This window comes from Clarias gariepinus, chromosome 21, assembly GCF_024256425.1.
Source record: "Clarias gariepinus isolate MV-2021 ecotype Netherlands chromosome 21, CGAR_prim_01v2, whole genome shotgun sequence".
In the NCBI taxonomy this organism is placed as follows: domain Eukaryota; kingdom Metazoa; phylum Chordata; class Actinopteri; order Siluriformes; family Clariidae; genus Clarias; species Clarias gariepinus.
Window position 1 is genome coordinate 19,806,813 of NC_071120.1, and position 12,494 is coordinate 19,819,306.

At 35.2% G+C, this 12,494-nt stretch overlaps 2 protein-coding genes across 2 annotated transcripts; both read left to right on the forward strand.

The window, feature by feature from the left end:
- Positions 1 to 2,499: 2,499 nt before the first annotated feature.
- LOC128509313 (C-X-C motif chemokine 11-6-like) lies at positions 2,500 to 3,625 on the forward strand. Its single transcript, XM_053480991.1, has 4 exons — positions 2,500 to 3,000; positions 3,102 to 3,228; positions 3,330 to 3,419; positions 3,527 to 3,625. The coding sequence occupies exons 1-4, from the start codon at positions 2,937 to 2,939 to the stop codon at positions 3,555 to 3,557; spliced, it is 312 nt and encodes a 103-aa protein (XP_053336966.1). The 5' UTR covers positions 2,500 to 2,936; the 3' UTR covers positions 3,558 to 3,625.
- Positions 3,626 to 10,141: 6,516 nt separating this feature from the next.
- LOC128509320 (interleukin-8-like) lies at positions 10,142 to 11,128 on the forward strand. Its single transcript, XM_053480998.1, has 3 exons — positions 10,142 to 10,325; positions 10,824 to 10,944; positions 11,035 to 11,128. The coding sequence occupies exons 1-3, from the start codon at positions 10,265 to 10,267 to the stop codon at positions 11,123 to 11,125; spliced, it is 273 nt and encodes a 90-aa protein (XP_053336973.1). The 5' UTR covers positions 10,142 to 10,264; the 3' UTR covers positions 11,126 to 11,128.
- Positions 11,129 to 12,494: the final 1,366 nt, after the last annotated feature.

Sequence of the window (12,494 nt, forward strand, 5' to 3'; positions counted from 1 at the left end):
TTCATTATGTGAATAGTGTAAAGTAAATCAGTGTTTTAGTGCTGTACCTTTTACTCTTTTATTTTTTTCTGCTATTGTTTTTGTTTCTAAATTTTTACCACAGACTCCATGAACATTTTCTATCTAATTCTCCTTATGCAATCATATCACATTACATAGAAAGCTTTAAAAATATTTATATAGATATATAGCTAGTACCAGTTGTTACTAATCAGGTTCCTCATTTAAAGTTCAAAATGAGTTGCCATTTTATGTCCCCAAACCCACTGAGATATCGGTTCAGTTTTAGGCTATGTTATTTAACTATATAAACTGCTCAAAAAAATAAAGGGCAACACTTAGTCCCTGTTTGACTTGAACGCCTCTTATATGTGTATGCATGGTTCAAGTCAAACTGGGACTAAGTGTTCCCTTTATTTTTTTTGAGCAGTATACTTCACACCATTGTATATGACTTTGGTATAGCTTTAGAAAAAAAAAAACTTATGTATTTTATTGAGAGTGTCTTATGCTTTAGTACAAGTTCTATTATACATTATAGCATATTGTATGTGGCCAAATGAAGGGCGTCATACTGGGACTTGTGGGTGTACAAGAAATTGACATTTACAAAAGACTTTATGCACAGAGACTCTTAGTAAACTCTCTTAGTAGACTCTGAATAAACTGAATCAGAATGGTGCAAATGTTTTAAAAAGTGCTGCAAATGTTTTAAAAAGTGGTTCCTGTAAACATTTAGAAGTTGGACACCACTTGCACATTACAGGAACTTGGCTGAAACATCCCCCATGTAGTCCTGATCGCACTCCAAGCCATTTCCACATGTTTGGGCCATTAAAGAAGTTCCTGGAGGGGGGGCTCAGCATTTCAGGCATGAAGCAGGCAGTCTGATCATGGCTCTGGTGTACTGAGAACTTTCTACATTAACAGTATCCAGGCACTAATAAAACGTTAAGAGCTTTAGTGAAGCAGGGAATAATATAGAGAAATAATGGGAGTTTTTTTACTCTCATGACTGTGTTCTGTTATTCTGCACAAAAATAGTCCTGGTTTCACTTGAACAGCCCTCGTAGTTCCCAATAAAGCCAATACTGAACTGAGTGTTGAATGTTGCCATGCCAAATTGTAGTTAATGTAGTAACGGCATTAAGGTAAGGAACTGTGACTTCACATGGGATTTGCGTAGGCAGACAGGCAGTGATACTGTATAATGTCCTTATACTGTTATACTAAATATCACCAGCGTTTGATTTTAAACACTATGATTCATAGCGTGGGATAACTGATAGACATTAGGTTAAGAAGACATCAAATAATTAGCTTGTCCTCACATCCTTGCATCACTTTTTCTTCTACACAAATTGATCATGTGGAAATAACAGCTGTGTCAGTGTTTCACTTCTTCTTTGGAATTCTCCAGACGTGAAATTGCCCATTTGCTCAAATTTCCATGCTATATTTCAAGCTGACTTAATTTCACAAAAAGTACAATGCATAGTCCTAATGCATTCGCTCTAATTCGAAATATAGAAACTGCTCATTAAATCAACAGATATTAATGATCAAATATTCGCAACTGTCTTTAAATATTTCAAATAAACAGTAGTACCTAATACTTACTGTACTCCCTTACCTGGTTCTGGTAGTAATAACCAGCTTGGAGGGAATATTTTAGGTTTAGTGGTATTTTGCAATACATTAATAACAAACCCAGGGCATTTAATAGTTTAATTGTAAACAGAGATCAAAAAGCAGAAACAAGTAAAGAGGCAAAAGTTCCCTGACGTATAAAAACACAAAGACAGGAAATGTGAATCTGCAGACATGTTCCTCTGTCACTACAGGGCACACACATAATGTTATAAAATAGACATTCACATAAAGTTCACAACCTCATAGGGTAACATTTTCCTATAGAACACTCTGGTATACATGGTCCCCCCTATAATGCAAGTTTTCCTGGACCTGTTGCTGCAAAATGATCCTGTCTCCACCCCTCCTTCACCGCTGTGGTTGACAGTGGGTTTAGTTCTGGGCATTGTAGAAAACATTATAGTTTTGTCTACTTCTCTGGTGTTTTTGTGTTTTTTTTAAACAGAACAACCTTCCTCCTGGCAGCAACCCTTCCAAACAGGCTATACTTGTTCAGTCCTTAATTGTCCTGTCAAGGACAGTAACAGTAAACATAATAAGGCTTTTATTCCCCGGATTTCTCTGAGCATTGCACAGTCTTATCTTGGGATGAATGTGCTGGGATGTCCACATCTGGGATGTCCCAGCACATTCTGTCTTAAATGCTGTACACGTGTGAATAATCTTTCCCACTGTATAATGTGCTCCAATTTATATATCAATTTAAAAATATATACTGTAAATACTGTATACTGCATTAAAATGCACACTGAACAGCATATACTGTAATGTGCTATAGCACATTACAGTATATGCTGTTCAGTGTGCATTTTAATGCACACACTAATGAATGGTTTATTATTTAAAAAACAAAACAATAGGTGCTATTTTAGTGCTGTCTTTGATTTTGCTTTTGCAATTCTGGAAAAGCAGGTTTCACTGCTTACTTGTTTTTATAAACCGAAACATATTGCTCAAGCTGATAATCTAATAGCCGATGGTCTAAAATCCTGATTACATTAAACTACATTCTAAATATGCCCTTTTGTTAAGACAAAATATGCCCTTTTGTAAAGAATAATAATTAGATAAAAATTTATCTCAGGCCCTGCTGAGTAAAGGCATTACATTTCCAAGAAACAATAGTACTGCAGCTCTGAAGGAAGCGAGATGGAAAGTGAAAATGACGTAATGTAAGTCAGAGCTTGGAATTCACCGAGCTGAGCATATAAAAATGGCACTAAGAATGCTCATTCATTCAGTTGTCCTGTCAGCTTCTCACTAAGATTGTGTTCAAGAGCAAGATGATAATGAATTCTGCTGCAGTTTTCCTTGTGTTTGCCTGCCTACTTACTGTTCATGTAGAAGGTAGGATTTTTAGGTGCATGTTTTTTCTTGGGATTCTTGAATGCATGTGTACTGTAAGTTGAGATAATTTGTTATAATTTTTTTCCTTCTTCTGTTTTCAGGACAGGCCAAGCCCAGTGTAAGGAGGTGTTTGTGTCAGGTTCATATGATGGAAAAGGTCCGTCTGCAACGTATTGACAAGATTGAAGTTTACCCTCCTAGTGCATCTTGTGAAAAATCTGAAATCTTGTAAGTTCACAAATGGCTAATATTCCTATCAATGTTACAAAGTACAACACCATTCACCTTCATTACATTATCTAAATTGCTTTATGCATTTCTGTTTTTAGAGTTGTTCTGAAGAATCGTGCTGATAAAATATGTCTGAATCCGGAATCTAATTTTGTCAAGAAAAACATCATGAAGGTCATTGAAAAAAGGTGAGAACAGCATCAGGATTTGTTGTTGTTGTTATTCCTATTGTTGCACTATATTTACTATTATATAAGATTGGACACATTAATCATTTCTCTTTTCTTTTTTTTAGGAACAAAATCCAGAAAAACAGCTCTCATTAGCCAACAAAGGCAATGTTATATGAAAAAAATTACACATTTTCCGTTCAGCACATACTGTATGTGTGTGTGTGTTGTTAATTTTGTATATATTTTTCATATTTATTTCATATAATGTTTTACCAGCGCAACAAAATACTTGAATGTTTCATTTATAAGCTGTAAAAATGGATATTGTTGCATATACTGTATATATATTATGATTAATTTTATATTTTAAGTTATATTGTTTTTGTATGATTATAATTTGCTGTACTGTTTAAAAAAATAAACATTTGAAAAGAATATTGTTATGTTCTCAGTATGTTTTTTTTATTTAAAATTATATAAAACATATTTTATAAATATTTGACTTGGGCTAAGTTTTGGATACACCACAATTGTATGAAAAAAAAAAAGAAAGTTAAAAGTAGTAAAAAGTGTTTTGAATGAATCAACTGAAGCTAGGTCAGTCAGGTGTTGAATACCACAGCTACTTATTATTATTATTATTATTATTATTATTATTATTATTATTATCCTATGTTTGAGATGAAAGCAATCGTTAAAACTCTTTCACGAATACCGTTAAATAGTAGAGCTAAGAATTCAGAAGGCCAATTTAAACAACTTACCTCAATACTTGGTCTAGCTTGCAACAGCAACACCAATTTACAAATATGCTGTTTAACATCCACATGCATTAATGTGCTCCTTAATAATTTTAAGTGACCATATTACTGACATCATTTACCCCATAATCACTTACACCAACCATCCCAACATCCTCAGATTGCAAAATACCCCCATCCTCTATCAAAACACTTTAAATTTGCAAAAACTGACCTTATGTTTAGGTTTATACAGCTTAAATAAAATGGATTTTTTTACTTCATAGCAGTTCACTTCAGTAAATAAGACAAGACAAGACTGTATGAAGTAATAAAGACTTTGTTGGTAGACCAAAACATCTTAAAGAGAGAATTGCCTGTGGATTTTCCTATTATATGTAAGCAATCCCAATATAATTTGTAGAAATTCATAGACATCCTTTAGAAGACAGGGTACAGTGTAAAACCATCTATCATGGCAGGTGTTGCATGAAATGGTTTGTCTATTTTTGATTATTGAATGTATAGAACAAATGTCTTCAGTGCAGATCTACAGTACTCATCTACTGTAGTTTGTATCTAAATCAGAATGAATTACTTAAAATTTTTTTAATTACTTCACCTAAAACTGAATTATTAAACATACAGTAACACCTTTTCCCATTAATATTGCTGTTATTATGAAATAAGGTTGGCGTAGGGTTATATGCTTAAGTAAATAATATATTAAATAAAACTTAATCAATAACACTATTTTTACATTTTTGTCATTGTTGCTCTTTTAACAATGTTACATCTTTGAAAAATGTAAACAACTTTGTCATAATTTGTTCTTACAAACAAATAAACTTATTAAAAAACCTATCACATTCTATTACATCATCCGTCAATAAATTTGCTGAATTGTTGCAGTCTCATGGCAGGATGACATCGGCACTTAGCGAAAGTGATTCCAAGAAACAAAAAACAGAAAGGAAAAGGGAACCACTTAAAAAAACTACAGGGAAAAACCCACTATGATGCAACATGGAAAGGGAAATACTCTAAAGCTGGACTCTAGCCTGACATACTGTACTGTACAGTACAGCTCAGATTTCAACTAGAGCAGCTTTTTTCTGTACTGTGATGATGAAATAGGTGAAATATACCAATTTTGTTTTAAGCAAATAGAATGCACAGGATTTTAAAAAATTACACTGAAAGGTTGACATTTAACACAATTTTACACAAAACTTAAAAAAAAAAATCTTTATTTCATACAAAACAGATCGTGTATATACAGTGACTATTATAATTGTAAAAAATGGTGAAAGAAATTATTCAACCCAGAGTAAAAATTTGTTCATAATAAGATTCTCAAATAAATGCACTTTGTACAAGTTTGTTTATATGAAATCCAATTAAATCCTTTGATTTTATGTATGACTTAAGATTTAAGAAACATAAATGTTTCATTTATCAATTTCAATTCATTGTCCAGTGTTGACCTTCTTCTTTCGACCTTGGAAGACACCATAAGGTCAAGATGGAGAAGTCAGCCCTTCATATCCGGTGTTTCATAAACAGAACTCTGCAGACGTTGTTTCGAAATCTTCCACTAACAATTCCATGATTTCCGCTCTCTTTGTCTGAATGTCAGCACCAGTTACAAAGACAGGCTTTTCAGGTTTACCATTATAAATCTTTTTGCACCATAACAGCATAACCGGTTGACTGATCCATACAACTGCTATTTGTTTTTGCTTGCTATTAATGAGGTTGTTGTTGTTGTTGTTTTAAAATAAGCTTCATGGAGGTTGAACCCAGAGCTTATTATAGTCACATTAGATAATATCAGAAACTAAAACAAGTCAGAGCACATGTAAGCAATTCATGCATTCGTTAAAGGTTGGAAAAGTATAACCTGATCTTTGTCCTTTATCTACTGTCTTTTTAACATGTTTCAGTTCATTCAGATTTCTGTTCATGGAGTGGAATCCAATATGGTCTTGTGCTCTTGTAGACCAGCCAGCTCAGCATGTTGTGAATTCTGAGATGCTTTTCTGCTCAATACAATTGTAAAGAGTGGTTATTCGCATTGCTTTTAGCCAACTTTAACTGATCCATTTTATCTGATCTTTCTCCTAAACAAAGTGTTTCCATTCAAAGAATGCCGTCCAGCATATGGCATCAACAATCAGTTAAATTCATTGGCAGAACACCCCCTACACACACGCTCCCCTATTCTGCTGACTGAGCCCTTGACCTCTTGACCCCGTACTGTATATGCATGATTCCATGCATTGTGCTGCTACCACGTCATTAATGATTGGATAATTGAGCATTTAGATGGATCCTAGACAGATTCCTAGTGCATCAGACAGTGTAGTATCTGTGCATATCTTAGTGTTTGAAAGGCTCTAAATACTCCAACTCACTCCTAGTTGCAACTGTTTTTAACCTCCCCAACACTCTCCACATCAAACAATTACTGTATTGATTCCACTTCTTTAGCTGCCTACATAGGCTTGAACACATGGCCTGAAAAACAAAAAACAGACCCACACCTAACTGAAAGGCTTTATTAAACCATTCACTGCACCACATATCGCATCAAACACAACATCTTTGAAATATAGATTTCGTAAAGATAGATTATATCTATACGTAAATATAGATTATGTTTAGCGCCAGCAACTCAGTGGGTTAGTAGTTAGCATTGACTAACTATTCTAACTCACCTGTTTTATTATCACTCTTTTACATGCACTATAATAATGTTTAAAATCTGCAGAAAACTTCATTTAAATTTAATTGCCAATTCAGGTCTAAATTAGCAATATACTTTGCTGTCTCTCTTTAGAGTGACACATTCAGACAGAATTGATTCATGAATAATTAAAAATTATATATAATTGTAATAATTATGGGCAAGACAGCTTTTGGAATTTATGTCGTTGCTATTGTATTCACCCTCTTTAAACTGTAAACAGGGTGAAGTTTAAGGGAAAGTTTTGTAACTGACAGTGGCATTCATCTCCTCATCTGTTTTGAATTTTAAAGCTGAATGAGTTGCCTGTCCTGTTCTGCCTATACACAATGACAGAGGGAAACCCATATGACGTAACGCTGCTGCAACCACTGAAAAAGTCTGGCATTTGTCCATATTGCATATGCGCGTGTGACATGCTGTGTACAATATAATCCTAAAAACAGAATAAAGCAGTAAAAGCTGTCTTAACATTGGGATCTGGGGAGTTTACAGCATTGGTGCCAAAAGCCTTGGGCTCTTTGCCTGCCAAGCCTCATGAGTAGTGGGCTGGGGTGCAGTGCGATGCTTGGGTGACTTTCTGTGGGATGTGATGAAATGGACTGGCTTTTTTTGCACCCACGTCCATGGTTGAGTCATAGCTGCCCATGATCCTGTCACCAGTTCCCTTGTATATAATTGATAGTCTATGTTTGCGTTATGTGATGTTAATGTTATGCCTCTTCAGTTAAATTTCCTTCTATGGCAATATGTCGATATATATCAGTTGGGTTGGAACAGAATGACGTATACGAAGAACATCTCAGGAAAAGTTCCAAGATCAAAGGTCTTTTCCCCTAATTGTGTATAAGAATGCTCTAGAGATTAAACAGGAAATGCATTTAGTCTGTAGCTTTCTGTCTCTAGCCAACCACACGAGGTTGAGTACCGCACTACGCATCTCTCAAGATGAAGGTGACTGCAGGTAGGTGTTCTCACAAACACGCACACATGCAGGATCATGGTTGCACTTCCTCTCAAAGCCATCAGCAAGCCGCAGTGGATGGATGTTATGTAATTTTGTGTGGGCGAAAAATATATTAAAATTAAATATGTTAAGATCAAAACCGGTTAATTGCACACAAGTTCAAACAAAGCATGGCCGAGGTGTAGCACTAAACACTGGTTGCATCATCTTAAGTGAACCTGGCCTAGTGTAAACATGAGAAAGGAGGGTTGAACAGGTTTGGCTAGTATCTGAGCTGGTAAAAATACCCAAAATACTTTTCAAACAGAAAAATGCAGTTACACATTAAAATAAATCCTGTTTATTAAGTTACTGAAGCGTCTTTACTTAGATTACAGCAGAAAATTCTCATTTTAAATTACATTAAATGGATTTATTATTTTAATTACATAACATTTCATTAAATTAGATTAGATTCAACTTTATTGAAATTGTTCAAAAAGTACAGTACATGTCTTTTGTACTTAGATGCAGTTAAGATTTAAGTACAAAAGACATCTACACACTTGCTGATGGTCAATTAGTGCTTTTTTATCATGGAACTTAAAAAAGTAAGACATTAATAAGCACAGCTAACTACAGTAATAACCCCTAATGTAGTAGGTAGAAAGTATTTTTGCTTGTGAGATGGGGTAGTTAAAGGGCAGACGTATAGCAACTCAGACATAATTGCAGCGACACAATGTACAATAATGTTCTTGAGTCAACCCTTATTTCTTTATATTAAATTAAATTAAATTAAATTAAATTCTGTAGTAGACAGCATGGACGCATAGTGGTTAGCATTATGGGCTTACATCTCCAGGGTTGAGGGTTTCATTCTCACCTTTTACAGTAGGTCTGTGTGCATGGAGTTTGAATGTTCTCCCTGAGGTTGGAGGATTTCCTTTGGGTGCTCCAGTTTTCTTATACAGTCATGCAAAAGGCATGCAGTAGTCTAACTGGCATTTCCAAACTTAATGCGTGTACATGGGCTTGTGTGCTCTCTCCCTGGGATAAGCTCTAGACTTTTTTGTCTATGTGTTATAGAAAAATAAGTAAGTAAGTGAATCATGAAAGAAATGGGAACAGATGTTTTACTTATCTGTGACAAGCTGCAATATGTCTACAAATACCATTTTAAAAGTGGCTGTTTATGTAAAAACCTCAGCAGCTACCTCATTTCCCCTCTCGTCTGCTCCAACCACTAAGCAACCAGCATCACCAGTAATCACCGGCCTGATCATCTGTCATCATCTGCACCTGTTTCTCACTGGTTCATGCTTTAAGTTAGATGATTTTAATGCTTGAATGAATCATAGCTGACTGTGTGGCTTAACAAACAAAACAAGTTCCTCTGAAACTGGTCAGGGAACGGACTGAATATGAGAGTCAAAACCTTTCCAAAAATAAGAGCCATAAAGGTCCTTCAGGCAGCTTGGAAAACTATTCCTCAAAACTATTAATAATACATTAAAATACAAGAAAATCTAGCTCTTTAAAAACAAAATATGAAGAAATTAGGGGTGGCTCATCACTTTTGCCACATAACTGTACTTTCCCATTTTACACCACAGGTTACAGTTAACCATGTACTGTTCCCAAAATATTATCTGTAATGTTTAAGTGATCTTCAGTCGCAACACAATTATGTACTGTATATAAAAATGCATGATTTATCTCTGACTGTCTGTGTTTCCAACAAAATTAGCTACATTGACTTATTATGTATTCATTTGTTCAAGGGTCAAATTATGATTATTCTGGGCTTGAACATGATATCGGTTCTTAAATAAAATAATAAAAAAAATAAAATTCTTAAATATGAATGAGGGGTTCAAAATTTTATAATAAATTAAGCCATTTTGACTAATGAAGAGCTCATAGACAATGGTAAACAATACAGGCAAAACCAGAAGACGTCTGTGGAAATAACATGAGCATGAGATTTTCCTTTTACAGTGTTTATACAGTATAAAAGCATCTTGTATCATTTGCTCTTTATGTACAAAAACTCTTTCTGAAAGCCACCGAAATGTTTCTGCAGTGTAGGATGTGACACAATATCATCCGTTACGCAAATTAGCAAATGAGAAAATAACTGGAATATTTTAAAATGTCTTGAAGAATGAAGAATGTCTAAATGGCATTGTGTCTGGGTGGGGCTTAGCTATATTTGGCATCATTGTCCTGCTCATTAAGTCATTTGCGGATCATAAATAATTTTCCATTAGTCAATATGCAAGAGGGAAGTCCTTACAGTACGTGTACTACCCCAGACACTGCACTGTATAAATGTGTCTTCCTCAAGTTATCTTGTGACCAGACTTGTTCTACAGTCACATTTACTGCTTGAGATTGTGACGAGAAAGTAAAAGAACTGACCATGAGCCGATCCGTTCTGCTGCTGCTGCTTGGATGTTGGATGTGTGCTTCATTTTGTACAGGTACAATTTTCATAGCATCCTTCTTAGATAAACTTTTGTAAAAAAAATAAAATAAAAAAGATAACTAGAGCTTGATGTTGTTAATCATTCCAAATGTTTAACTACAGTAGTACTCACTAGTCAAGTTACATCATTCTGACATTGTTACTAATTCCAGAAGCATTAAGCACCTGCTTGTACTGTAAGTGATACTTTAATAACATGCTAATTATATATGTCACTCGGCAATGAATGAATAATGATTTGACATCAGGATGGCCAGAATCAGACATTAAAAGTGTTATATAATTATATATACGTTTTCCTAAATGGTGATTGTTTAACCATCTTATCTGTGAAAATCCTGTTTTATGGCCTGTATTATAGACAGACCACAAACATATAGAACATACAAAGCCTATTAAAATACTTCTGCCACTGCATGTTTTTTTCTTCTTCTTTTTTTTAGCTTAAAAATGTTAAATGATCTATAATGACAGTAAGTGCTTTGTGCTTCAGCATTCCGAATGGAGAGATCTGAGCGCTGTCTCTGTCAGAAGTCCTACAGAATCCATCCCAAGAACATCTTTGAATGGAAACTATATCCACCAAGTGCATCGTGCATGGCTTATGAGATTGTGTAAGTTGGCCCAAAGCTCAATCTGACATTATAATACAGATTGGGAATGACATAAAGGTCTGAGTTGTGTCTGTTTTTGTCCTTTTACAGGGTGACGACCACATCTGGTAGAAAAACTTGCCTCCTTTCAGCCTCGAAGGCATGGAAGTTCATAATGAGTGGACAGCGCGGACCAATATAAAGCCCCCCAAAAAAAGACTCTGGGTGTCACTGTTTAAACCCAAAGTGCAAAGCCAAAGCTGAGAATGTAAAAGAACTTACTGTGTGATGTGTGATATTTAAGACCTTGCTGTGTGTTTGTGCACTGTATGTGTGTGTGAATGATTTGAGTACATTATGCTTGTTGGTGGTAGTGGTAGTGCTGCTCGCTTACATAACCTACTGACATGGAAAACACCCAGAGTCCCAGACTGGCAAGATAAATGACATCATTATGCAGATCTCACTATGCAGCTGCTGTGTCTCTACTAAAACTAGAGAGTTATGTACAACATTCTAACTTTTCACCTGAGTGCATTTCCGAAACCTGTGTCATGCTGCTGAAGATACAGTATGAATATTGACTTATTTTTATATGGCTTTTTTGTATGTTTAATAATAAAATCTAAAAAATATGTCTAATGGGTCATTTAGAAACCAAAATCAGTGCAGTGTGACAGTGGCACGTTAATGTTGAGTGAGTGATATTTAAAAAAGCTCACGACATCCTGTGTAATAAAAGCTGCCTTCTTTTAGAACGTGGGACTGACAGGAAATCATGTGACAGTGAGGAGGTTGTTACACTGTCAAATGACTTCAGTGTCACAGTGACCTTTTTTCTGAAGGGGGGCGGGGGTCGATGTCTCTGGGAACTATGGGAAAACCCAGCTACCCTACTATTGGCACCACACACACCCACCTACACACATATTTACTTTTATTTTAAGCAACTACAGTATCATGCACAATGGCAGTGCAGTGAAAACATCTTACTGTATGAAGAATAATCAATAGACCAAAGTGTACTGAGAAGAATAGGACCATTTAATGACAGGTTTCACATAGTCCTAATATCACATTTATATATATGATTATCATTATAAATCATATCATTATACATCTGATATCGGATATATAATTAGGTAAATGTTCTCTGGAAGTCATAATATAATACCTATATAATATCTATTCAAGAAACTCTGCAGTCCAACTAGGGACCATTACGGCGGGTGTACATTGTAATTATTGCCATTTGTACACTCGCCGGTCAATATTCACACACTACGGGTGATTTGCATAACTTTGGGAGGAAACCCCGGCAAGCACGAGGAGAACATGCAAACTCCATGCACACAGACCCAACGCAGGAAACGAACCCGGGACCTGGAGGTGCCAACCACCAAGTCACCGTGCCACCATGATGTGATATGATATAATATGATATGATATGATAATTTAATTCAATTCCATACCAGAATTGTGACTGATATTGTATTACTCAGTATTCTCAGTATTTTTTAAATAATTTATCACTTTTATTAATCTACGTCTGTGCACTAGAAAACCTTTTT